The 25,659-nt window shown below is 42.0% G+C and overlaps 2 protein-coding genes and 1 long non-coding RNA gene across 7 annotated transcripts; 2 read left to right on the top strand and 1 right to left on the bottom strand.

The window, feature by feature from the left end:
• Positions 1-1,502: 1,502 nt before the first annotated feature.
• LOC109517437 (uncharacterized) lies at positions 1,503-5,759 on the bottom strand. Of its 2 annotated transcripts, XR_002168543.1 has the most exons (4): positions 5,575-5,759; positions 4,386-5,176; positions 3,535-3,589; positions 1,503-1,954 (listed from the first exon to the last, which is right to left on the bottom strand). It is a non-coding gene; the product is annotated as an uncharacterized LOC109517437 (long non-coding RNA). The 2 variants fall into 2 exon arrangements; XR_002168542.1 differs by having other exon boundaries at positions 4,386-5,759.
• Positions 5,760-5,867: 108 nt separating this feature from the next.
• crlf1a (cytokine receptor-like factor 1a) lies at positions 5,868-19,120 on the top strand. Of its 2 annotated transcripts, none has more exons than XM_019872606.1 (9): positions 5,868-6,127; positions 8,266-8,544; positions 9,941-10,070; positions 10,740-10,909; positions 15,655-15,812; positions 17,282-17,356; positions 18,448-18,541; positions 18,808-18,992; positions 19,078-19,120. In XM_019872606.1, the coding sequence occupies exons 1-9, from the start codon at positions 6,055-6,057 to the stop codon at positions 19,099-19,101; spliced, it is 1,188 nt and encodes a 395-aa protein (XP_019728165.1). In that variant the 5' UTR covers positions 5,868-6,054; the 3' UTR covers positions 19,102-19,120. The 2 variants fall into 2 exon arrangements, with proteins under 2 accessions (XP_019728165.1, XP_019728166.1); XM_019872607.1 differs by having other exon boundaries at positions 18,808-18,996.
• A 1,077-nt stretch (positions 19,121-20,197) lies between these two features.
• odf3l2a (outer dense fiber of sperm tails 3-like 2a) lies at positions 20,198-25,408 on the top strand. Of its 3 annotated transcripts, none has more exons than XM_019872609.1 (5): positions 20,198-21,570; positions 21,980-22,090; positions 23,991-24,104; positions 24,178-24,319; positions 24,623-25,408. In XM_019872609.1, exons 1-5 carry the CDS (start codon positions 21,522-21,524, stop codon positions 24,966-24,968), a joined length of 762 nt encoding a protein of 253 aa, XP_019728168.1. In that variant the 5' UTR covers positions 20,198-21,521; the 3' UTR covers positions 24,969-25,408. The 3 variants fall into 3 exon arrangements, with proteins under 3 accessions (XP_019728168.1, XP_019728167.1, XP_019728169.1); XM_019872608.1 differs by having other exon boundaries at positions 23,991-24,113; XM_019872610.1 differs by lacking the exon at positions 20,198-21,570 and adding an exon at positions 21,597-21,686 and having other exon boundaries at positions 23,991-24,113.
• The last annotated feature ends 251 nt before the right edge of the window (positions 25,409-25,659 follow it).

The following is a 25,659-nucleotide window of genomic DNA, read 5'->3' as shown; positions in this document are numbered from 1 at the left end:
CTGCAATTTGTCTCATGAAATTTGGATTTAATTGCGCAAGTTGGGCAACGATCTGTATCGATGTGCATTTTTATTTCATGAAACCCCGATTGTGTATGTTTTGATAAATTACTTCTCCGTTACAGGGGTGCTTTAAGCACGCAAATGATTGTGAGTGCTTATGGTCACCTCTCAGTGAGACGTTGTGTTACCCTGGCCAACCCAATGGAAAAAAAAAAATCTGCCTTTGCCCCTGCACGGTAATCCACATAGGCTCAAAGTCAAACGAACTGGGGATATTGCAGCAACAAAGTTTAAAATGCTCTTGAACCAAACCTGAGTTCCAAATTCAGTAGAATGGCCCTGATCTGAATTAGATCAATCAAGTGCTCTCACCTTGAGCTAAATTCAAAATCAAGATATCATCGTCCTGATTTGTTTGGTCACCACGGAAAGCACAATTAATTAACATTAAACATTTCAGTAATAACCTCGGTATGCAGTGGATGTTGTGTACACGTCCAGGAGGGGCCTGGCTTGGGCGAGGCTTTTTTCAGAAGCAACTTACAATATTTCCTCAATTTTTCTTATTTTAAGAAAAGGAAAAAAAAAAGTTTAAATCGTACAAGCTGAAGTGATTTTATTTATTTTTTGTTGTTTTACACACAGACGCGCGCGCACACACACCGACATACATACGTACACTAAACGTGTGTCATTCACTAAAACGAAACAACACCGGGATGAAAACGCTGAAATTTTTTTTTTCACGCATATATGGAAATATGCGTGGATTTGCTGCCCTCTGTTGTTAAAACTGGGTCATTACATTTGGTCTATTGCTTTTTTTAATACAAATGCAATATTCAAAATATTAGCATTCTATTTTTTTCCATATATTGATAGCACCAGAATGCTATCAAAGATTATGTCATTTTTTGTCATTTTAAACAAGAAAAACTATGTGAGTAAAAGTCTCAATTTCATGGGGACTAAGTGACGAAAATATCTGACAAAAATTAATATAGTACTGGAAAAAAAATTAATTCTGAGGGGAAAAAATCACATTTCTGATACCAAAGACTTAATTTCGTGTTTGTTAGTTGTGATATTAGTTATTTGGAAAACATGATTTTAAAAATGCTTTGAAAGATCATCATAGGTATCGGTGGAAAAAAAACACTGGATTCAACAGCATTCCGACTTTACTTCTCTTGGCAGCTTATTCCATTTGCGTGCAGCATTGCAGCTAAATGCTGTGTTATCATGTTAGCTTTGAACTCTGGGCTCCACTAAGTGACCCGAGTTTGCAGGTATCAGAGCCCTACTGTGTTGATATCCCATTTGCATTTCTCTTAATGTTTCCAGGACCTAAACAATTCAGTGGTTCATAGACCAGTAGCAGAACATGAAAATCTCTTCCACAACCGATTCAATGAGAAGTGAGTCCTCCTGAGTGGGAGAGGGAGAGGGGGACGGGGGAGAGAGAGAGAGAGAGAGAGAGAGAGAGAGAGAGAGAGAGAGAGAGAGAGAGAGAGAGAGAGAGAGAGAGAGAGAGCATGTTGATGTACATCTGTCATGCATTATTGCGGTGAATGCCAGCGTTTGCGATCCTGGCTTTCGAAAATATGTGAGGGAGGGGGCTCCTCAAATCACTTGGTCCTCCTCCTCTTCTTCTTTTCTCTGCTTTTGGCAGGTCCACAGACACACATGTATACACGGGCACACACACAAACACAGATCACTCAAATGCAGCCATGGCTTGTGGCAATGTAACAAGGCACCGATGGTCTCTTCAAACAAACTCTTCCGTCCAATCAAGCTGAACTCAGTGGAGGCCTTGCGGCCATCTGCCAAGAAGCCAGACCATACCTCGCTTGATTGCCCTCACGGATCCCCCAGAAACCCATCTGTGTGTCCGCCCGTCCGTCTGTCTGTCGCTCATAACTTTCGTCCTGTTGGTTTCCCAAGTCTCCTGATGAAACAATGGGAGCATTCACAAACAGTTTGCAAGACATTAAAATGCTCTGCTGCTGGGCCAGGAGGCCCAACAGCCTGTAAACACGCAATCAATGTCAATAAACTGGAACTTCAAACGTGGCTATTACCACTAAATAGTCCGTAATGTGACAAGAATACGTTTGGATTTAGTCAAACTATGGTCTTAATTCATTTTAATGAAGGCAGATTCCTATTTTTAATGCGGTTGTTATACATGACAAATGTAATGTTACTGTTTAAAAATCAAATTACCATGAGATAAAAGTCGTAATATTACAAAAGTAAAATTGTAACGGAAAAAAAGTTCAGCACTTTTGCAGTGCCGCTATTTTGCAGATTTTTTTTTTTTGTACAGTTAATAACTAATTTGGTCTAATTCTTCTGCATACTGATGTACTGAAATTTCACTTACAACTACTGGATTTGCGGCACACCGATTTAGTTTAGAGACGGTTTGAAAGAAGAGGAACAAAATCTGAAGTTCTGTAATTCATCACAGCCTAGTTTTTGTTGAAAATGATTGGATGCCATCCGCTGTAATCCTGCTTTTTAAAACTACAATTTAGCTAAACATTATTCCAACATTAATATCCGAAGCTAATGATGCTGACACAGTTAGCTAACATTGATTTTAGCTTACAACTGCAGCTGTGCTTACCCAGAGGCTTCGATAGCGGTTCGCCCCAAATTGTTTTTTTTTTTTTTTTTTTTTGGTCTGGATCTTTGGTGTGAGCTTAATGCCGAAACATAATCAGAAACTTCATTGGTGGGCAATCAGAAAGCATCTATGTGGCAATGTTATAATCCTTTAACTCACGGATATCGAACAGAAAATGCAGCAACCATAACACAGTACTCAAATATTCTTTAGTCTCTGTGAAGAATGACTAATACAAATGCTGTACTGAGGAGCTGAAAGAAGAGCTGAGACCGCCTCAATGAAGCTCAATTAATTGGATTGGAGCATTAAATCATCCTGCACAAGCGGCTTCATTTTATTTATATTCCATTCATGTTACTCTGTTTTTGTAAACGTCTAATATTTCAGGGGGCTATTTTTTTCCTCACTAAAACATATTTTCCAGGGGGCGGGGGGCTGGATCAGATAAATTTTTACATTTAATTATTTTTAACAATGAATAAAAGGCGAGGAAGTTGAAATGTGACTTTGACAGCAGAGTTAATAAAGTTTTTGTGATGGAGACAGTTTGACAGGGGACCTGATTTGCATTATGTGATGAGCGACAGCTGAAGTGTGAGCGGGTCGCTGGTGTATTCCTTGAACACATGCGTACATCGTGGCTGAACATGTGCAGTGTGATGAATGCTCAGACATGTGGTGAACATCCAGACCATCGCCGAGAGATGTCGGCAAATCTCTCAAGATTTATACTCGGAGAGCATTTCAAGTCTTAATGAGACGATATGAAAAAAAGATGTTTTTGAATGTTTGTAAACAAAAAGTTGGGTTTGGGGAGTGCCGGCCCACCGGTTCTGTGCGAAATAAGGCAACCAAGTTAATCCTGAATTAAAACACTGATCACAAAAAAATACATTTGGTGAGAAAGCATATATGAGGGCTCTCCAATTTTTTTTCTCTCTGTGAAATCTGCAAATAAATAAATAAATAAATATCCATAATTAAATTGAATGAAAGTTGATTAAATTTTGAAGGATAAAATATACACACCATAGATTCAATTGAATTAAAATATTTTTTATTTTAATTGTTATTTTCCTTTTCAAAGAAATGATTAATTATTCTCATTATTTAACCCTTTGAGGGACAGCAGTTACGACAGTGGACAGCTTGTCATGTTATCATGACAAGCAGGAAAAGCTAAAAATGTCAATCTTTATCCCTATCCTCTGGGTCAAAATAATCAACTCAGTCTTGGGTGAAAGTCAGTCAGCCTGCTCAAAATCCACAGTTACCTAGCGAGTGGGTTAGCAACAACAACCCAGCATTTTTTTTGTGTGCAGGACATCATAGATAATTGCCGTTTCTTTTTTTTTTCAACTACGGAACGGCATCCACATTTTTTGTCCAAATTTGGCGGTCATAACAGAACCAGTGTCTTGTTCAATTTATTTCACAAAACTAGACACATTACAGATATTTTCCCAAAACCGATTTTTGAAGCGCATTGTATCCAATGTCCTCGTAATTCCATCGTGGCCCAGCCAGATCACACACTACACTTCCCGGGCTCCCAGTCAAGATACATTTCCAAGGAACAAAAAGTGTGGGGGAAAAAATGGTGTGGGAGGGCCTCTTTCGGGCACAGCTCGGGAGCAGCTTTTGGGAATGCGCTGACTTCGCTTTACAAATCAAACAAAGAAATAATCCTTCAAGGCTTGCTTTGTGCTAACACCTGAATGGGGAAGACTAATGTGTGACTAACGTTTGACGAACAAGTTAATGCTGGCTTGTGCCTCGTGAGTCACGTGGTATTCCGGGTACTGCGATGGGCCTCAATGCACGAAGACCTTTGGCTGACCCCGCCCTCCAGAAGGGACTCTCTTGTTCCCGCTTGGCGTTCCCGCTCCGGGATCCAAGTCACCGTCCAGGAACTGCTGAAGGAATTTCATCATGAGCACACTGTCATTTGTATGCCGTCAGTGCCCATCTGCAGTTCCTTAGAATGCGATACTTCATTTTTATTGCAGGGGGAGGGAGTGGTCATTTTAGGTACTTGACGTACCAAGGGCAATTCTAGGGTAAGACGTTTAGGGCCGCAAAGTTCCCAATAAGGCAAGATTTAAATGTTTTGTCCATTTTAATTTAATTCCCACGCAGTTTGCTCATGGGCTTTCAATTAGTCAGCTTGTAATTAGCACCTTGGGTTTAATATTAACAATACACAGGACATAACAGCTAGCTTCTCCCATTCCAATGTAAACCACCAATCTATTATGACCACAAATTATTTTTCACATTTTAGATTTTTTTAAAAGGGCAATTTAACAATACAACAAGTAGGGATAGGCGAGTATTGATACCAGGTATCGGTATCGGGCAGCCTTATTTTTAATCTATCGGATCTTGTGGAGTCTGCCGAAACCAGCCAGCGATAACTCCAGGATTTTTTTGTCTACCGGGGCTACAGGGAGGCTTGACCGATATATAAGCTACACAGATCTCCGACGGACGGGGTAGTAGCCCTTCTTAGCTCTGTTATGATGCCATCCCTGCCTAAAACGAAAAAAAAAAAAAAAAACCATTGATATCAAGTACTCTTATCCGATAGTATCCTCCATACTATGGTAATTTTACAATTGGGCGAATCATCATTTGCATCAGAAAGAAAGCTCTCTGGTCACAATTATTTCTCATGCTGTTCAATGAAATTCAATGAAAATGAAAAATACTCATGGTACAGAATCAGTACACCGTATAATTGGGTGGTCAGGAGGGAATACTTGTGCAAGTATTGCTCTGAAACAAAAAGTGGTGCTAAACACCCCTAATAACAAGAACACCGTATCATCATTGTTTAAAAATTAGTTGAATTGTATTGGAATTGCGCTATTATATGATTATTACTATTAGTCATGCTTCATATAAAAAATGTTTACATTCACATTATTCACCTTTTGACCAATTACGATGGCGCGTAAAACTGCACGTAGGTGTCCCAAATATTCTGACTGACTGATCACATCCCGACATAGTGACGTCTGTGTTTTTTCTTTCGTTGCAACTGAAGCTTATCCCCGGTGGGAATGTTTGAGGTGAAAGTCGGGATGAGGTGGACGGAAGGGAGGAAAAGGGGGAATGAGACAAGAAGAGGAGGAGGAGGAAGAAGAGGAGGAGGCGGGGCTTTAAAGTATGAACTTGTGTATGATTTAAGCCGCAGGAGGAGGAAGAAGTAACAAGAAGACGAACGGACGAGCAAGCGGGACGTCTTTCCTAGCCGCCCTTCACGTGTTTTTTCTTCCTCCCCTTAAATCCACATTTTGCGTGCAAAGCGAAGTTGCGCACGTAAAAAAAAAAAAAAAAAAAAGCGCCGAGCGAAGACGCGCACCAAACCAAAAAGGAGAAAGCAAGCAGAAGGAGGCACAAGAGTGGTTATGGATACGTGCTCGCGGATTCTCCTGCTGCTCCTGCTGCTGCACTCCGCTGCCGTCTTGTCCCTGTCCACACGTAAGTCGAGTCACACATGCGCAATGGGCCTTTTTTCTTTTTGTCTTCAAAACTGCGCGGTGGTTTTCCGCGTGCATGTTAATGCCGAGTTAAATAGAAGATCATCAAAGCGACTCCAAGGGGCCTCACCATGAGAGTAGCACCCCCCGAATCTTCGACTTTGGCATCCCTTGGGGACATTATGTATCTTTCCGGACCTTTAGTGGACCTTACGTTCATGTCCCCCCACAATAGGCCCATGATGGACTCCCGCTGTACAGTACCACCCATTTGGGGGTGCAGAGGTAAATTGTGACTTGGGATGGGAGAGTATCAACACCATATTGGGTCAAGGTATCGTTGCCTCATGAAGGCTGCCGATACCAGCCACCAATACTCAAAGCAAGAGTAAGTCCTCCTCAGCAGTAGTTGGCGCTATACAATTTTTGACACATCGGCAAATCATCTGCGTGAGAAGGAAAGGCCTTTTGTCATTGTTTTACGGGAAATTTTAAACTTTGTATCAGTTCTGTGAATATATAAGTACTCAATACTCATACTGGTATCAGTCTAAAAAAAAATGTGGTCTTGAAAATCTCTCATTCTCTCAAATATTCCGGCCCGACAATCCTTGGGGACATGTATGTATCTTTTTGGATCTTTTGCTCTGTCAAAATTACTGTGAGCGATTTTGAACAATAATCGTGATTTTATTTTTCTGCTTAATATAGTGATTGTAATTTAACATAAGATCATTTTTCCAAGGTTATTTTCATATGTATTTTTTAACAAACAAATCAGTGCAAAAAAAAATCTAAAAAGGTTACTTGCATCTCTGATTTAAAAAAAAAAAAATTGACCCGCACCTGCAGGCCTGATCCTTATGCCCCAACGAATAGTGGGTGTCCATTGTACTTTAAATGGTGGCAAGTGTGTGCAAAAAAAAAAAAAATTGACCCGCACCTGCAGGCCTGTCCATTGTACTTTAAATGGTGGCAAGTGTGTGGTGGCTCCCGATATCACGATTTAATCTGCGCTTGGGAAATTCTGAACACAGCCACATCCTCACTTCTAAGAGGGTGTGTGCACTTATGCAACTACATGATCTGAGTTGTTTATTTGTATTTTGCCTCTCCAAAAGATGTTTTTTTCCCCCATCTAAAGAGTAATACAGGTTAAAGGTCACATTAATGGAGGTTCAAGTTTTTCAAGGATTTATTTTCGGATCATTTTTTTTATACCACAAAAACCTGCCATTTGAACGAAAGTGGAGACTTTTTTTTTTCTTTTTACAGCTACTGTAAGTGCGCACTTGCCTCTTGTATTCAATGAAGACACCCACCAAATACTGCCTGTGTGAAGTATATTTATGCGGAGCAACTGCACGGCTGACTTTCAACAAGTCCGCAGCCTGTAATTCCTTTCGCACATGGGGGGTTTTGGTGGGGGGGATCAAAACAGTGACATCATTAGCTCTGGTCTCCGAGAGTGTTCACGACAGTAAGGCAAATAAATCAACCTGATGTGCGTTTCCTGACTTAAGTGGCTGGATGAGTTTTTTTTTTTTCGGGGGGTGTGGGGGGGGGGGAGCAGCACTAAGGCTTTAAAGACCGCTCTAAAAAGAAGAAGAGGGAACACATTAGGCTCCCCATCATCAAACGCTTCCTGTTGTTTATGACAAGGGGGCTAATTTCTCGTTACTGTCGTATGCCCGCGCGGCCCTTCATGAATGATTGTAACCTTTTCCCGTGCTTGACAATTAAAGAGGAACTTCTTTTGGTTGTTGTAGGCGATAAAAACTAAAGCGCAATTATAGTTTACTGGGTCTCTGGTTCTCTGCAAATGTTCAAACTTTTCGGTGTCCTGTCGGCCTTGGATTACAAAAAAAATAAGAAATTTGGATAATGTAAGATAATGTTGAGTGGCTGTCTCACTAAAGCATACAATTCTGACATCTGATTTTTTTAAATATAACAAGTTGGATGCAGTGCAAACCATTGCTGCCCAATGTAAAGAATCTATCTGCATTTCAAACATAAAAGCAAACAAACCAACCCCCCAAAAAAGTGACACCCACATGCACAGGCAGGAAATGTCCAATCGGAGTTCAATCCCAGTCACTAAGCTTCCACTATTTACCCCCCACCCCCCACCCCCAGATGTGGCATTGGTGTACCCCCAGGACCCCGTCCTCCGCGTGGGCTCCAACCTGACGGCCAGTTGCTGGGTGCCACCGGACGCCGGCGTCCACGCCAGTTCGCTGTACTGGACGCTCAACGGCCAGCGGCTGCCCGCCTCCACGTACCGAACGCTGAGCCCCAGCAACCTCAGCGTGACGCTCAGCGGCCTCAACGCCTCGCGGCAGACGTCCGGCGATAATCTGGTGTGCCACAACCACAAGGGTCACATCCTGGCCGGCTCTTGCATCTATGTCGGAAGTATGTAAAAGCGCTGAACGGGTCTGATTTGATTTTGAAAAATCATCCACTGATTCATTTTTTACAAAAGTGTAAAAATATTTGGCTGCCAAATACGTACTTATTGGGGGAGGGGGGGTTGTAGCATTTAAGCTACAAGTTCACTCGAATGTACTCGCAAGTATGTTCAGACATATTTGCAAATATGTTCAAATGCATTTGCCTGTCAAATTTCTTTATTTATACTTTTTTTTTTTGGGTCCAAAAATGTTTGCGTTTTTGTAATAGAGCGAGGGGACTGTAAAGGAAGTGGGAATATCAATGAGGAAGCAGTGGGTAGTTTTTTTTAGGGGTCTCTACGCACACTCGTGGCCGTAATTTAAGATTTAGTGCGAGGGCCTCCGCCAGTGTGTGTGTGTGTGTGTGTCGCTTTGAATGCCTGTGTGGTCCAATACTCGCACGATCACTCACGGGGCATCAAGCTAACATTTTGTGCGCGTGCACACGCGCACACACCATCGTCATAATCGCAGTCAACATGTTTTACGGCGCTCCTGTCAATATGAGGGAAAACCAAGCCTTAAATTCCTGCTCTGCTCAAAAATGCGCTTTTGCCTCCTCCGTTGGCTCTTTGACTGCCATTGTGCAAAATGATGTTCAACTGTTTTGACACCCAGAAGCCCCCCGAACTCATTTAAATCGACTTTATAGATTTTTTTTTTTCCCCCAGTGACTCAATTTTTTCATTTGTATTGTGCGAGGGGGCGAGTGTCACCAATAACCGGCGAGTTCGCATCGTGACACGTCTGCTGTTTGCAGGGCCGCAGCTATTGAATATTTGAGTATCCCACTGAAATACTGAATAGTATCGAATAATCGAGTATACGGAGAAAATGTATTTTGTTTGGGAGCAACTGAATACATAAGCGAAAACAAGACATTTCATTTAATACCGATCACTTTTTTATTTTTTTTTGAGTTACTCAATTACTCGAGGGCTCGTTTCACCCCCAATTGTGCGTGAATAAGATCTTTTATTGACTCTGTCGATTATTCCGGCTGTTTGTGTTACTGTATTTCTGTTCAAGGTGGAGTCTCTCATCAATAAATAACCCCCACACCCAAAAAAAAAAAAACACTGTGTAACTAAACCCATCAGATGAAAACGATGTGCACGCAGCATGGATCGTAATCTCTGTGTCCGGTAACGGTGTTCAGAACCTTGTGTTCTCAGAGATTGAGGGGGTGGGTGCTGGCAGGGCTCTGAAATCTGATTACACTCGCTTGAGCACAAGCACACACACACACACACACAGACACGCTCACCAAATAAAGGCAAAAGGACCTTTAAAAAAATCCCACCAAAGTAATAGCATCCACGAGTCCTTTCTTACGTTTTTTTCCCCCCTTCCCTCAGTGCCTCCGGAGAAGCCTCTCAATTTGACGTGCTGGTCTCGGAACACCAAAGACCTGACGTGCAGCTGGGCGCCGGGAGGGAAGGGGGAGACCAGCATTAGCACCCAGTACTTGCTCAAGTACAAGCTCAGGTGTGTGCACGCGACCAAAAAAAAAAAAAAAATCTTGATTTCAATATCATTCTTACTAATTGTAATGATTAGTTTTTCCACAATCGCTCAGCAACACATAATAGGCTAAAACGCTCGCAAAGTAAGTCGCGCGGGTAGATTCCGAGATACGAGGCGATAATGGTTCATTGGGTCAAACTTTTTAAGAGAATTCCACTTTGTGTATTTAAAACAAGCAAACCACACTGCCTTTAAAAAAAAGCAGTTAGATTTTAGGGCTTGCTTGCCAACAGAATGGAAAATGCTAACGCTATCATCGCTATTCGCAGTTTTAGAAGCAACAGATATTTGAACGCAGGCGAGTGACACGTATCTGTATGCCTGTACTCCATCATTCTAATCGAGACAAACATAAATTCCCTTCGGAAAATGGAACTTTTACCTGTCCTTTGTCATTAACGTAAGGAAAATCTTTCCCCGAAAGACCCTCCGTTTGCGCGTCAACAGCACTTACGAGCTTTAAACAATATAACGAAGCGATTTAAAAGCCATGGAGGAAGTCATTGTATGGTGCAGCGCCCTGAGGGATCCATTTCTCGATATTTACGGCACGAGTAAACAAAGGGGCTCATAAAAAAAAAAAATAAAAAAAAAAAGCATCCAAGTCATGGCTGTTACTATGCCCTGCAGGTGGTACGGAAAGGAGAAGGAGTGCGAGGAGTACACTCACATTCAGCCATACTCATGCAGCATCACTCGCGACCTGCACCTCTTCACCCCCTACGAGATTTGGGTGGAGGCCTCCAATCAGCTGGGCCGCGCCTCCTCCGACGTTATCATGTTGGACATTCTCGACGTGGGTGAGTGTGGACGTGAAGACAAACTCTGTCTGATCTCCTCCTGGAGCCGCTTTGAGGGGTGTCGGCCATGCCCCGGGCTAGAAAAAACAGGACAATGGTTTCAAATGATCCAAACGCTTGTGAACACCCCTACATCCTAAAAACAATGTGTGTGTATGTGTGTGTGTGTTGAATCTAGTTTAGTCCAAAAGTCTTCACTTTTCTTTCTTTATTATTTTTAGATTGGAAATGAGCACTCTGTTTTTTGTTTTGTTTTGTTTTCTTAATACATCTAATTTAAAAAGTGAAACGCAAAAACAGTCGTCACCAAAACACTGCGGCTAAGTAATCTCATTTGGGCATGTATTATTAACCGTGAAATTGGATAATTTGGTGAAATGTGCCATTTTGCAATCATAAAATAATGTGTAGCATCTGGAACGGCAGCAAGATTCCTGGAGTTTTCCAACATGTTGAATGTATTATGCTATTGAAATGATTCAAGTTTTATTCATTTATTTGGAGGGTGCGGGGCTTTTAATTGCGTCATCTTTAGCCAATCTGTGCTAACGGATTGGCTAATGATGATGCAATTGGCATCAGTGAGCCAATCTGTGCGAACAGATTGGCTAACAACACGAGCCAATATTTGTTTGGGACCATTTTTGTTCAGTTGACTGAAAGTAAGATAAATGAAGGCTACATTTCATACCATATTGAAGTTTAGGTGTAGCAACTTGATTACATTTTTTCTCCAATGAGGATATAAGCGGTTAGATTATGTGTTTATCTTAAACCAATCGATGCTAGCAAGCGATCCCCTCACTCTTTAATTTAGTCGGTTCACAGCTTAATAGCTTACCAAAAACATTCTTATCAAACACATGTAGTTCAAATGTTATTTTGTGCATTTATTATTAATTTACTTTATCTTACATTAGCGTAAACATCAGAAAAAACTTGACCTTTTTGTACGATTTCTATGCCAACCAAGAGTACAATTCAAGGAAAATGTTCGGTTCTTTGAAAATGCAGCCCTCAAGGACCGTTTCACTGAGCAACATGAAATTTTGTAGGCACATCCATCAAGTTGAGTAGAACTACAGAAATGTCTCGAGAAGCCGTCCCTGAAAAGACACACGGAGTCAGCCAATTTGGTTTGCAGTCACCGTTTTTTTTTGGCTCATTTGCACGCAACTTGATTTTTAACAATCGTTTGATTAAGACCACATGGCCAGTTCTTCTTCTCTAGACTCACAATGAAGAAGTATGAAGCCTGAAAAGATCACAAGTTGACCTGCAAAAAAAAAAAAAAAAAAAAAAAAAAATCTCATGAGGCTCCACCTAAAAAGATACAGGATGTCAGCAAATTTGGTTTGAAGTGACTATTTTACGGTACTTTGGAAGAAATTCAGGCCCTAAGTCAGTTTCAATTCGTAAAACGAAATTCAATAGGCTGGTCGATCATGATTAGACCCACAAAAAAAAGTCTGAAGAAGCCATGTCTTAAAAAGATACGAGTCAGCAAATTTGGTTTGAAATGACCATTTTTGGCTCATTTGGAAGAAATCCAGAAGCAACACAAAATTTGGTAGCCTTCTCCATTATGACTAAACCCACAAAAATGTCTCTTGAAGCCATTGCTTAAATTAACACCAGTAGTGTGAACTGGCCATTGTCAGGGATACGTCAAAGAAAAAAACCTAACCAGAACTTTTATGGCCATACATAGGAATTTTGCGTGTAGTAAAATATGCATCAAGGAAGAATAACAGTGGACCTGTCTACATTGCTCCTTTTTAATCCAGGATTCCCGGGGCACTTAAGCTCTTTCAAGCTTTCATCAGAGGCCTCGCAGATGATAGGAAGGGAGCGATGTTACCTTTTAAAGCATTGTTCTGCACACTGCCGGCCGGCGCAACTTCGGGAGACCACCATCTCGGGGTTGAAAACAAGCACCCACCCATCCTACAACCCTTTTCACACACCTGTGTGCACCCCACCTGCACTCCCCGAGGCGAGGGTGGCGTCATGATGAGCGTGTAGAAAACGCAAAGCCGCTTTTTTTTTTCCCCCACCACTTTTGTGTTTTTGTGTGCTTTGTTTATTTTCGGTTGCCCCGGTCGCTGGTTTGGTTTCTCGTCAAAACACGCAATACAGCGTCACAGCTATGAGTCACGCTTTTCCACGGGCGGGAACACCCGCATAGCAGATTTCCGCATTCCGCAGTCGGGGGTGGGGGGTGGCGATGAGTTAGACCTGACTCGAGTGGTCGTCTACGCAATCCAACGCTTCCCCACTTCACGTTGCCAATATATTCTTTAAACTTTTGGGTCAAAAGTCACCCGTATTGGGTTGAATACTGTAGCTAACCGATCTCAAGATCCAAAAGGGACGGAGCCCATTCGGTGTTAATTATACCCAGCGCAAGACAAACTTGTTCTTTAAGACATTTGTTTCCCAGATTTGAAGCAAAGTCACTCGACCGACCAACAGATGGCACTAGATTCGGAAATTTGAATTTTCGTTATTTCCGCTTGGCGGATTATTATAGCAAAAACATGTGAGAATGATTGACGCACCGCTTCAAAAAACAGTTTGGTGTTTGTAATTGCTTGTAGATGAGAGCAGCGAAGCGCTGACGTGACTGAAAAGGTGACTGATAGCCCGTTCAGATTGATTTCGTTGCTGTGGTCTGTAACACAGACGAAGAATAATCAGCAGAGCATCGACACCATGCATCTAGCATGTACACAATCCCGAACCGATGTGACCCAAACGACTATCATCAATTGTTCGGTTTATTCAACACAAGCAAACCACCTTCGCCTGAGACTCATCGATAGCATTAGCGAGCGTACTTGCCGAAACAACTAGCACAAATGGATGTGACTTCACACATGGACAAATATGCGCAGTGGGGCACAAAAAAAGCAAATAACGGTGGATAGGTTTTCATTTGTCACCCCCCGCCCCCCACCTAAAAAAAAAAACCCAAACCTCAATGCTGAACCACGAACGTTCTTGCATCGACGCAAGTAGATTGCGGTTGTCTAATTCGCTTTTGGCTTCAGTCGTTTTAGTTCCCACTTGCTTAATATTTTTGCTGTCTTAAATCCAAAAGCCAAATCCACTGACATATTTTGCGTCAACTTCCATTAAGACTTTCACATCAAAACCACCACCACCACCCCCGTAGCTCGTATTGTTTGTTTAACAGCCACGGCTGACAAGACTAACAACTGGGAATGACAGTGACGCGATCTCGGGCAAAACCCAAAACCAACGTTGGGGGAGGTTCAAATATCGGTCTCTGGCTGTGCTCACTTGTCAAAAAAAAAAAAAAAAACCCAAGCAAAAACCACAGAGATGTGGAAACCAGTGTTTTGCGTATAGAGACATCAAGGCCGGCACTTGGAATTGACTTGATTTCTCCGGCCGCCAACATAAACGTCGCGGCGAGAGAGAAGCTATTATCGGTCTGGCTTGATGCGGACCATCTGTGCCCTGACAACAGAACATCAGCACCTTCGTGTAAGGAAGACGTCAACGTGTTAATTACCGTAATTCATCCACAAACGACCGTAGCGGCTACATTTTTTCGGAATGACTTTTTTTCGGAAACGCTTTTGATGTAAACAGCGGCTCAAATTTTGAGGAAAAATTTGTAGTAGCGAACACCGTTGAGAGCCGGCCTATTTTCTTGTCTGTTTGTTTTGAATGTCTACAAAGCTAACAAGCGGGGGTAATTTTCTTTGGCGGTGCCCAAAATGAGGCGAAAATTCGGGTTAATATTAAATCGAAGGTCCGACGAGATGTTGATGTTTCTCTGTCTTGAAGTATAAATCACGCGATTCGCGATTTTGTTGATCTATGGTCTTACATTTGAATTTACATTGCGAATACAATTGTTGGAAGGTATAAAATAGATTTTTTTGGGGAGAAAATATTTGTGACCGGGGGGGTCACAAAATTAAGTAAATTTCTATAAAAATTAAAATTCTTGTTTGATGAGCAATTTTTTTCTCAGAGTTTCTGTCAATAATTGTGGAATTTTCCGAGAAATTGTTTCGAAACTTAGTTCAGAAAACCAATCGCAAATGTGCAGTAAGGTATTCGTAATGAGGACAAAATATTTTTCACAAAACTTCGCTAGCAATTTTATGAGGAAAAAAAAAGTAGAAAACATTTTTCTTGCTTTCGTTGGAATAATTGTGCAACGTTATGAGAATTTTTTTTCAGTAGAAATAATGCACACATTTGATGATAAAAAGAAAAATCACGAGTTCACAAATGTACAGAAAGATTTGACCAATCCTAACTTTATTTTTTAAACTTTTTTTTTTTTTTACTGTGAGGAAAGAAATTCATTTTCTATGTAGAAAATGCAATTTTATGAGTTTATATTTACAATTTTCTTTATTTTTTTGGGTGTGGGGGGAATGCAATTGTAATGAAAAAACAAGAATTTTACAAAAACACAATAGCGATTTTACAACACCAAATAATCACTCCGTTTCCTGTGAGAAGGTGCAATTCAAAGTCGTCGTGATAAAATACGGGCAATTCTACGGAACAATTATGATTTCATGATTAAAAGGTTTGCGTTTTTATGAGAAGAAATTGAATGAAGTGCTTTTAAAATGACTTTTAGAATTAGAAAGCGGCTTGGAATGTTCTACCTTGTTTTTAATGGTCCTTTGACAATTGAGAGTATCTCACGTGATAACGTTGACGTCTTGGATCTTGTGGTCTTCCCCTTCCAGTGACCACGGACCCTCCGTCAGGGGTGACGGTGAGTCGCGTGGGGCAGTTGGAGGACCAGCTGAGCGTTCGCTGGGAGGCCCCGCCGGCACTCAAGGACTTCCTGTTCCAGGCCAAGTACCAAATCCGTTACCGTCTGGAGGACAGCCAAGACTGGAAGGTAAAACGCAGGGACAGAACATGGCTGCTCGCGTACACGGCCCAAAAACCTGAAGCACTACAATTCTTGGTCCACATGGACTCAGAAGTATGATGAAGTCATGCTCACATTGACACACTGCTGCCAGATTTCATCTGTAGTTATTATGGTTATTGCTGTGAGGGCCTTTTTATTAGCTGTCCTGTTAAAATACTTCTTGAATGAAAAGCACCGCCATAAAACGGATCACATTCATTCATTCTTCTTATCTCGCCATCTTCCGGATTTACCTCCGCTCAACTCTCGAATGAATGAACAATACGACGTAAACGCTCGGCCCTACGGAGCGATTAGTGGTGAGGTAATCGAAGCGGCTTCACGCGCACGTCACTCAAGCAAGCCTTTGCTTGTTGAGTGGAAAAAGAAGGTGAGGCCGGCGAGGGCCAGACCCGAGACACGGCATTTTCCCCGGGCGAGTGAAACGCAGGGGCTAATGGCTTCAGCGTGGCTATGCTGTTTGGTTGCGACAAGATTACTCATGCTTGTTTGTTCATTGTCGTTTAATAGGCCTGGCACATGTCTGTAAGAATCTTTGCACGCTCGTGTGTGTGTGTGTGTGTCCAAATGTGCGACAAGAGAGTGTGTTGAGAGAGAGAGCGAGACAGACCCTATATGTGTGTGTGTGTCTGTGAGAGAGAGAGAGACACCCTGTCTGTGCGTATGTGTGAGAGAAGTTGAGTCTGTGTGGATGTGTGTTTGTAAGGATTTGAGAGCCCGAGAAAGAGACAGACACACACAAGTTGAGTCTGTGTATGTGTATTTGTAAGTATGAGAGAGTACAGGTGTACAGAAGAGAGACAGTGAGAATGAGAGAGAGAGAACGGGTATGTGAGAGAGAGTGGGTGAGAGAAAGAGAAAACAGGTGCACAGATGAGGGAGTGGAATGTGTGTGTCAGAGAGAGAGAGAGAGAGAGAGAGAGAGAAAGAGAGAGAGAGAGAGAGAGAGTGTACGGGAGAGGGAGACACAACAGGTCTACAGTTAAGAGTGGGTATGTGGGAGAACCAAACAGAGATAGGGACAGAGTCTGTGTGTTATGCTTTTGTGTGTGTGAGTGGACATACTTGTGTGAGAGTGTGTTTTTGTGTATTACTATGAGTGTGTTTATGAGAGAGAGAATGTGTGTGAGAGGGAGCGCCTGTGTGTTTACTGTGCTTCTGTGTGTGTGTGCGTGTGTGTGAGAGAGTGAGAGAGAGCAAATGTGAGTGCGTGGGAGAGAGCGTGTGTGCGTGTTCAAGTGTTGGTGGTTAATAGACAGCAGATCGCTTTAAAATGTTTCCATAAACACGCCGCTCATTGCGGCATTCAAACATATTTGCGGCGGGAAGCCCGAGTGAAGCTTTGCGTGTTTGTTTTGCCTTCAGTGCAGGTTCTTAATACGAGTCTTTGTTCTCCGCTGACTTCTTCTCTGGCCCTTTGGCTCACTTTCCAGGTGATGGATGACGTCGGCAACCAGACGTCTTGCAGGCTGGCGGGACTCAGACCTGGAACTGTGTATTTTGTGCAGGTGTGTTGTTTTTTGTCATCATCGTTACAATTCAAGGCTCAAAAGATGTATATTTTTTCCTTTGAGGAGCAGTTCTGCAAATCAATGACTTCATTTGAGGAGCAAGGTTCTAATTTTGAGGAGCATTTTTTTTTCGTAGGTTAATCAAGGGTTTTGTGAAAAAGTAAAAAGATGACGCTATAACCCATGAACAATTGGTTTCTTTGTTTTAGATATAAATGCCATATTTATTTCTTAAATTCACATTGAGAATAGCAACAAACTGTAGTTTTTCGTGGAGAAACATTGCAAAATAACAGTTGTATGAAGTAATGAGCCGATATTAGATTCTGGCGGTACGATAACTGTGAGCAAAATATATTGCGCTTGACTGCCATGCCTACGTGGCGACCATGCTGGCAGGGGCGAAGTTCCCATCAAAGGCAATACATGGACATTGAAATTAAGTCACAACTTGTTCGTTTCTGATTGTCATGGGGTTTCCTTTTTTGTCAACGCCAAAGTCTGTGCTAATGTATACCTTTTTTTTGGGGGGGTCTAATATTTTTACCTTTGAAAGGTTCCTCCCCGTTCAATTTTGTCACTGTTATGGCGTTGAATGCCGTTATACCATTGGAAGGCTGATGTCATTCTCTTTTTTGATTAAACCAAAACTTTTTTTCCTGAAATTGGGGTCACCTGGACATATTTTGCAAAGTGTCACATATGTAACATTTTAAGCAACTCATATTACGAACAGTATATTTGTACTGTATGGCCTCGTAGCGAGTGTCCGTCTTTCGATCTCTGACTGCCCCCTAGTGGCAAAAGAGGGCAGCAGCAGAGTGGGTATTCAATTGACGTGAAGCGTGAGAAAACCTGTTTTAATTCTTTTTGATTGTGTATTATTTTTCAGAAAGCGTGCTATTCCCCCCATAAAAAAAATAACATACCCAATTTTTGTGTGTAAAAGATGAATGTCTATTTTCATTCATTTCAATGGGAAAAGAGGAATTGAGATACAATTGATTTGCGTGGTTGAATTAAACTCTCATATCAAGGCACCGCTGTCCTTCTTATTTTATTCTATCTGTCATTTTGTTCATCGGCAGGTCCGCTGTAACCCGGTGGGCATCTACGGTTCCCGCAAAGCTGGAATCTGGAGTGAGTGGAGTCATCCCACTGCTGCGTCCACACCACACAGTGGTGAGTGCACAAGGGCCTGTTCCTTTTCATTCATTGTCATTTTATAAATAATTATTCTATAAGTTTCACGGGTTTTGTGTTCGGTTGAAACTGATTCAGATATTTGGCAGAATAAATTTCAGTTCTGTTAATCAGCCAATTAATTTAAAAAATATATACCCTTTATTATATAAATACATGAAATACATTTGACTGTTTTAAAATACTTTGTCCTGTAGTATTTGTTTATCTTTCATTTCCAGTCTTTTTTTTTTTTTGGCACGCAGAGCGGGCGGCGTCAGGCTCGTGCGACCCCAAGTCGAGCGGCGACTCCAACTCGACGCTGCGCCGCGAGCTGAAGCAGTTCTTCGGCTGGGCGCGCAAACACGCCTACGGCTGCAGCAGCATGTCCATGAAGCTCTACGACCAGTGGCGGGTGCTCATGCAGAAGTCGCACAAAGCACGCAACCAGGTAGGTAAGCATCACCTCACTGCACACACGCATGAACACGCACGGTGGCGCACAATGAGTAACAGATCTCGTCTTGTTCATTTAGGTTCTCCAAGGGGATAAATCATAGCACATGCGCAGTGGAAAAACAACACAGAGCGATTGGAATGACTGCCAGAGGATGGTCATAAAAATTAGAAAGACTGGTTTTTCCTGTTTTTTTTGCGGCAAGATGACATCTGGAGATGTTGCTTTTTTACCACCCGTTAAAAGGCTCTTTTGGCAACCAGCACATTTTTGACACACAGACAAAAAAACCTTTCCGGTTCGGCATATGTGAATTTGAATTTTGGCAGATTTTTTTGTGGGGTGGGCGCAAATCTCTTCTCTGCTATTAACTGTTTGTGCCCAACCCAAAGCGATGTCTAATACAAAACAAATTACTTTGCACGGCAAGGAACATGGGTGCATACGCCCAATTCCCGGCCATAAAAAGACACCAGATACAGGTCACATATGCGTATTGTTTTACAACAACATCTAACCATATTTACAAATTCATACGTTCCAGTGGGTGAAATAGTGAAGCGTATGGTGAAAACTTAAGCAAGCGCCGTGCACCACTTGATGGGTCCATTCACATGATTGAGAGGTCTCCAAAAGAAGACTGCTGCCTCTTGGCCAGGTCATCACCATTGTCAATGAGCAATGGTTCTTAACTGACCTACGTGCCTCAAGAAAGTTTAAATGAAAAAAGTAGGACGGTGGGACGCATGCCGTGGAACCTTCTGGAGTCGTGGCCGCAATGAAGACATCCTCCAATCTCGCGCCAGTAGGTGACGACGACGAGCCGCCGATGGCAGCAACTCGGAGAGTCTATTCGAGTAAATAGACCTGATGACTTATGAAAATGTTGACCTCAAGCCTCACTATTTTGTCCATTGGTAAATGTGAAATTTGAAATATGGTTAAGTGTCGTTGTAAAACACACCATATGTTCTGTATTTTTCTTTATTACTTTTATACCTTGACACAATCCCACCTTCGGACAATTTAGAGTGTTCCATTAACCTGCCACGAATGTTTTGGGAATGTGGGAGGAAACCAGAGTACCCAGAGAAAACCCACATAGGCACGAGGAGAACTCTACACAGGAAGGCCGTACCCAGAATCGAACGCTGGACCTCTGCACTTTGAGGCCAGTGTGCGAACCAGTCGCCCACCGTGCCGCCCCAAAATTACTACACAAATTTAATTTGTACTTGTGTCCTATTTTTTTGGGTAGGCAGTTTTGGGCGTTTCATAAAACGCACTGGAAGTGCAAATAGGTAGGAATAGCTGAGATTGCACCCCCACCCCCTTCTACTAGCGTGGGGGGGGGGGGTGAATTGATGAATAGTTAACTGCGAATATGCGGTGAATTACTGTTCACCGCATGGTCCAAATACCCAATTCGGTGTATGACAATTTTTTTTTTTTTTTGTATCGCCTATGCTGTTGCTGTAGTTTAGATTTACAGTGAGTGAATGAGTGTATTTGGATGATGTTAAGTTTATTATAACAAAGTATGTGTGTGTATCCACATTTGAAAGAAATGTGCCTGATTCGGTTTTGAAAATATCAAATCAACGCATCCCTCATCATTATCATGCAGTGTTTCTAATAAGTGCGTTAAAAAGTGCCAAAGGGTTTATGTTTGTTTGTTTTTAAACCTGTCATCTCTTGCCTTGCCTTTATTTTTGTACTGAATCATATCAGCATATTTAAGAGTGTGTAAAGTTAATGCGTTTTATTGTTTAAGTTATGTTGTAGCCAATGAATAAATAATGACTGACTGAATTTAGCATTGATTGATTGCTGTGTGTTTGTGTTAGCGGCGTTGTTCTCCAGAAAATTAATGTGGCTTATGCACAGCAAATAGCTCATCACGAGTTCAGTCAAACTGAAATATTTATGATTAACAATCCAAATTTAAATAAGAAACATTAAAAAAAAAATTGAAAGGGAAAAGTAGTAAAAACACACAACAAAAACCCGTAAAAACAAATGAGGGATTAGTCTCAATAATAGTGGTTATTAATATGTGACAAAGTTTACCTGTTAGCATTTTTCTGTTGTGCCGAACGTTAGCATAAATGCTGAAGGCACCACTGTAATATGTGGAATGTTTTGAGGTTTGTTTAGCATCATGAGTGTCGCGTCAAAGCCTGCAACACAAGATAAGTTGAGTTTAAATGTTTAATAGCGCGTGCACTGAGACGCTGTTAGTTACACAACATAATACAAAACTACAAAGCAGCACCCAAAGGCTACGCAACTGCGCCATGCAGGACATCATCATGGTTTTCACAATTCCAAATGTGATTCGACGCGCCGTTGCACAATTCTTTGAAAAGTCAAACATATGCTTAAATTGTAACTTTCAAAGACTTGGAGGTGGACAATAGCTTAGGTTATGTCATACCCATGCTGGTGAATAATTCAGCAATGGGCAGATGGAGGCTATAAAAGCAAGTTTCCCAAAGCAGAAGAAGAAGAAGTAGTGGTCAGATGGAGGAGGTGGCGAAGACACGGCCCCTAATCTCTGCCAAAGAGAGAGGTCAGTACATATGGACATACGAGTGACTCGACATGAGCTCAGCGTTTCAGTCTGCTAGCTTAATGTTAATGCTAAATAGCATTATGTTGCATGACCATCAAAAAATGTGCAGCAAAGTAAGCAGATATAACAGTTATCACAGTCATGTGTTTTATCCTCTGCGAAGAGCGACAAAAATTAATGCTGTACTAATGAGCTGAGAGAGGAGTTGAGACATCCAAATGAACAATACTGTATATCTGTGTGTGTCGATTATACTGCCCCGGTTGGCACTTGGAGCTTCTCTAAACTTGTGAATGTGCATGTCCAGTTTTTTTCCACAACTTTCTGTTTAATATTAGCTAACTAACACTTTGTGAATTGGATACACGTGTATGAGTTATAAGTTGATGAACATCATCTCGATCAGGACCGGGCCCAGGACGCTACGCTCTGCCGCCAACAGTGGGCTACATCAATCATGACGTCACCAAGCCCAGCAGCCCCGCTTATTCCTTCAGCACCCGCATGAGCAGTGCCAGTGAGTTCGATAAAAAGTACCAACACGCACATGTGTAGGGGGGGGTCTGACGTTTGTACGACGTTTAATGCTACTCTCAGTTGAAGTTTACTGTCAGACTAAACATAAAACAATTACAGGCTGTGTATTTACAAGAGAACACGGCTTTCCCTTAGCTGGATGCTAACAAGCTACATGAGACAGATCTGCCATTTTTATCCTTTGTGTTTTGATGGAAGCATATCCAACATGTTCTTAAGATACACGGGGAATTTTTAATTTTTTTGGGGGGATGAATTACAAGACACTGTAAGAAACGTAGGGTAGCACGGCAGCTTTTGACACGGAATCAACTTTTTGTTAATTTTGTCAAGAGGACACCTTTTGAACTCTGAACGAGAAGATTTCACAAAGCTGGGCGAAGTCTCTGAACACCATTTATAAAAATTAAAAAAAAAATACTTCTCGCGTTTGCTCCTCCCCCGCTCCCACATCCACCTCGCAGGTGAGGAGGGACTGTGCTGACATGGCAGCCTCCGCTTCCATGCCAAATCGCACACCCTCGAGAGCGGCAGCTATTTTGGGGATCACTTTCCCCTCCACCACCAACCTCTGAGCCACGCACTGCTTTATCTCAGCCTTTCTCGCATGAAAAGGCACGTAGGTACCGAACAAATTAGCAATTAAGATTAGATCGGCTGTCGGACACCGATCTAATTTTTCAAGGGTGGAGTGCAGTGCAAATTCGTCTCAATTAAACATCCGAAACAACCAAACCAAAGCACTTAGGGAATGGAAACAAAAGTACTCACCAAGAGAATGAGATGAATATCCTGGACGAGCCCCCAAATCTATGTTACGCACCCATCTAGGTGAGGTGCCAAAAATAAAAGAAAAGGAAATTACCGTCGGCCCCAAGGGTGTGATAAAAAAAAAAAAAAAACACGGCCTGAGGTAACAAGGTAACCGGTTACATTGAACAAAAATTAGCCCAAGGGCAAAAAGGTGCAAAAAAGAGTAGCTTTTTTACCCTAAAACTAACTAAGGAAACACGAACCCTTGAAGACGCTAGTCGGAGGGAGACCACAAGCACTGCTATCTGATACACCGCCGCTTCCTGTCACTCCACTGACGATCTTGACGATTGGCGCCGTTATTTGTTGGCCAATCAGAAAGGGCCGCTCCTTAGGCTCTGCAAAGATCCTACTTAAAACAGAAGAGCACTCATTCCCACATACAATTCTGGCGACAACAGCCACGATCACACGAACAAAACCAACAGAAGTACAAGCAATACGGTACATAATACGGCCAGGGGCCGTAACAAACGTCAAATATGAACCACATCATGTCACACTAATTGTCACGTTGACGTGATCATTACGTACATTTCTGGGACGTACTGTGACCAAAATTTGAGCAATGTGGATTTTTTTGGATGCCGGCCGATGTACACCAAAACATGTTCGTCGATGGGAGTGGAGGTGGGTGAATTCAGGGGAATACCAGACTTGATTCGCTACAATTTCGACCTGGATTGGACGAGCCGTCCGATAGTTCTCTCGAACCTCCCAATGGCCACAACTTCCGAAATTTCATACTCATGTTAAAAATGCTACTACCAGTACATTTGCACTATATATACAAACCCAGTACTGTTTTGTACATTTCCAAAAAGTTTAATGTCATTCTAAAATATTCAACTGAAAATATGAAAGATGTCAAATCATTCTTATGTTTAACATCACGAAAACTTTTTAACATTCAAGACATATCTGAAAGCAGGACAGAACATACGCATCCCAAAAGCACCATGCGTCACTCAATTTATTCACCTTTTATGATATTTTTCAAGTTTGATTTCACATCATTGTCAAATATGCATTAAATATACATTTCCGGTACCAATTTTAATTTATAGTGATCTCTGTGGACTCCAGCCCAGGACCAAGATACCACGTTGGTGCTAATGTGACCCGCTTTGGCCGAATGAACACACCCTCTTACTCCATGTTGGGCCGCGGAAAGCGCATTGGTAACCAAGGTAAACATATGAAAATTTCAGACAATAGTTAGTGCATCAATAAGTAACACCTTTTTCGTCATAGATGACAAATTCCAGACTCCGGGACCAGGAGCCTACAGCCCAGAGAAGGTTCCACCTCTCAACGCTGAGCGCCGACCGCCAGCCTATACGATCGGAGCCCGCACACGCTATCGCTCTGTGGATCCCGTACCAGCACCCAACAGGTGAGGGCAGTTTCGTGCTTAATTTTATTATTTGGGAAAACGAAATTGCATTTCTGAACGGAGCCAGCAAACTTTCAAAAAGGATTTTCATTTTTTTGGGTCGGCATGGATAACATTAGAAGACCTACAAAAAAAGTCTCGAAAAGCCATACGAGAAAAGATAGGAAATCCACCATTTTAGTTTGTGAAGTGGCCATTTTATGATAAATTGCATGCAACCACTTTAAAAAAAAGTGAACCGGAAGCCAGTTTTACTTAACAACATGAAATTTGGTGATTGGATACATTGTTATTGTTTAACAGTTACACGCTCCCCAAGCTGTTGGGCAATCAGGTCCCCAACAAGCCGTCCGGCGTCAGCTACAGCATGTCGGCCCGCCGGAAGGTGGGCGGCCCCTCAGTGGACCTGGCCCAGAGCCCAGGGCCTGGCAGGTACAACAGCACCAATCCGGACGTCTACCTCCGACGCCAGCCTTCCTTCTCCATGCAGAGCCGGACCAAAAGGCCCACGTACTCCTCGGCCACCCCGGGCCCGGCCGCCTACCGCCCAGAGCGTTCTGGGGTGCACCTTGGCAGGGCGCCGTCTTTCACCATGGGGATCCGCCACTCAGAGTTTGTCACACCACTTGTGCTGGACGTTGTCCACTGACCAGTCAGTGTCTGAGGACAGCACTGTAAAACAAAGCTAGCTTGGTTGTTTTAAGGACTAACTGACAAACAAATACGGCACGCCGACATGTTGCGATGTCACACTTATGTTGATTGTATTGCCTTCATGGATTGAAGAATAGCTTCCTCTTATGGGGGAAAAAAAATAAAATAAAATCTGCGTTTTGGCAAGGGCTCCGCCGCTTAAAAATGGCACTTTCGCGACGTCTTGGTGGATGTCTGACGAGTCACGTGGGATTCGTCAAAAATACTTGACGTGGAAAAATGACTTCATGTATAACAAACACACACCAAGTACAGTGGAAAAGGAGATGTTTGTCGGATTTCAAATTTTTACCAATTCATGAAAATTAAAGAATACAGAGAGACAAATGCAAACACTCTTGTTAGAAAGATACTTTATTTGTTTTGCGGTCTCAATTGTTTCATTTTGATAAAGATTTTTTTTAAACTAAAAAAAACACTTGTTTCAAGAATTTTACATTTTTTAAAAAAACATTTTCCCCCGATCTATTTAAAAAAAAAGATTATTTTGTTTTATTTATTTTTTTGCATGTCTACTTTTTCGCAAGGTCATCAGTGAGGAGGATAAAGGCAAAGACAGAAAAATGATTTGCTTGCAAAAACAAAACATTGTCCTTGTCTTTCATTTTCTCCAAAGATTTTTTTTT

This window comes from Hippocampus comes, unplaced genomic scaffold (assembly GCF_001891065.2).
Source record: "Hippocampus comes isolate QL1 unplaced genomic scaffold, H_comes_QL1_v1.1 scaffold92, whole genome shotgun sequence".
In the NCBI taxonomy this organism is placed as follows: domain Eukaryota; kingdom Metazoa; phylum Chordata; class Actinopteri; order Syngnathiformes; family Syngnathidae; genus Hippocampus; species Hippocampus comes.
This window is presented reverse-complemented; position numbering and strand designations above follow the sequence as displayed.

Bases quoted from the DNA above. Each gene is read 5' to 3' on its own strand.
- odf3l2a (XM_019872608.1), top strand. From the start codon at position 21,522: ATGGAGGAGGTGGCGAAGACACGGCCCCTAATCTCTGCCAAAGAGAGA. The intron at 21,571-21,979 runs GTCAGTACATAT...CATCTCGATCAG, and splicing joins AATCTCTGCCAAAGAGAGAG to GACCGGGCCCAGGACGCTAC. The intron at 24,114-24,177 runs GTAAACATATGA...TTTTCGTCATAG, and splicing joins AAAGCGCATTGGTAACCAAG to ATGACAAATTCCAGACTCCG.
- crlf1a (XM_019872606.1), top strand. From the start codon at position 6,055: ATGGATACGTGCTCGCGGATTCTCCTGCTGCTCCTGCTGCTGCACTCC. The intron at 6,128-8,265 runs GTAAGTCGAGTC...CCCCACCCCCAG, and splicing joins CGTCTTGTCCCTGTCCACAC to ATGTGGCATTGGTGTACCCC. The intron at 10,071-10,739 runs GTGTGTGCACGC...TATGCCCTGCAG, and splicing joins TTGCTCAAGTACAAGCTCAG to GTGGTACGGAAAGGAGAAGG.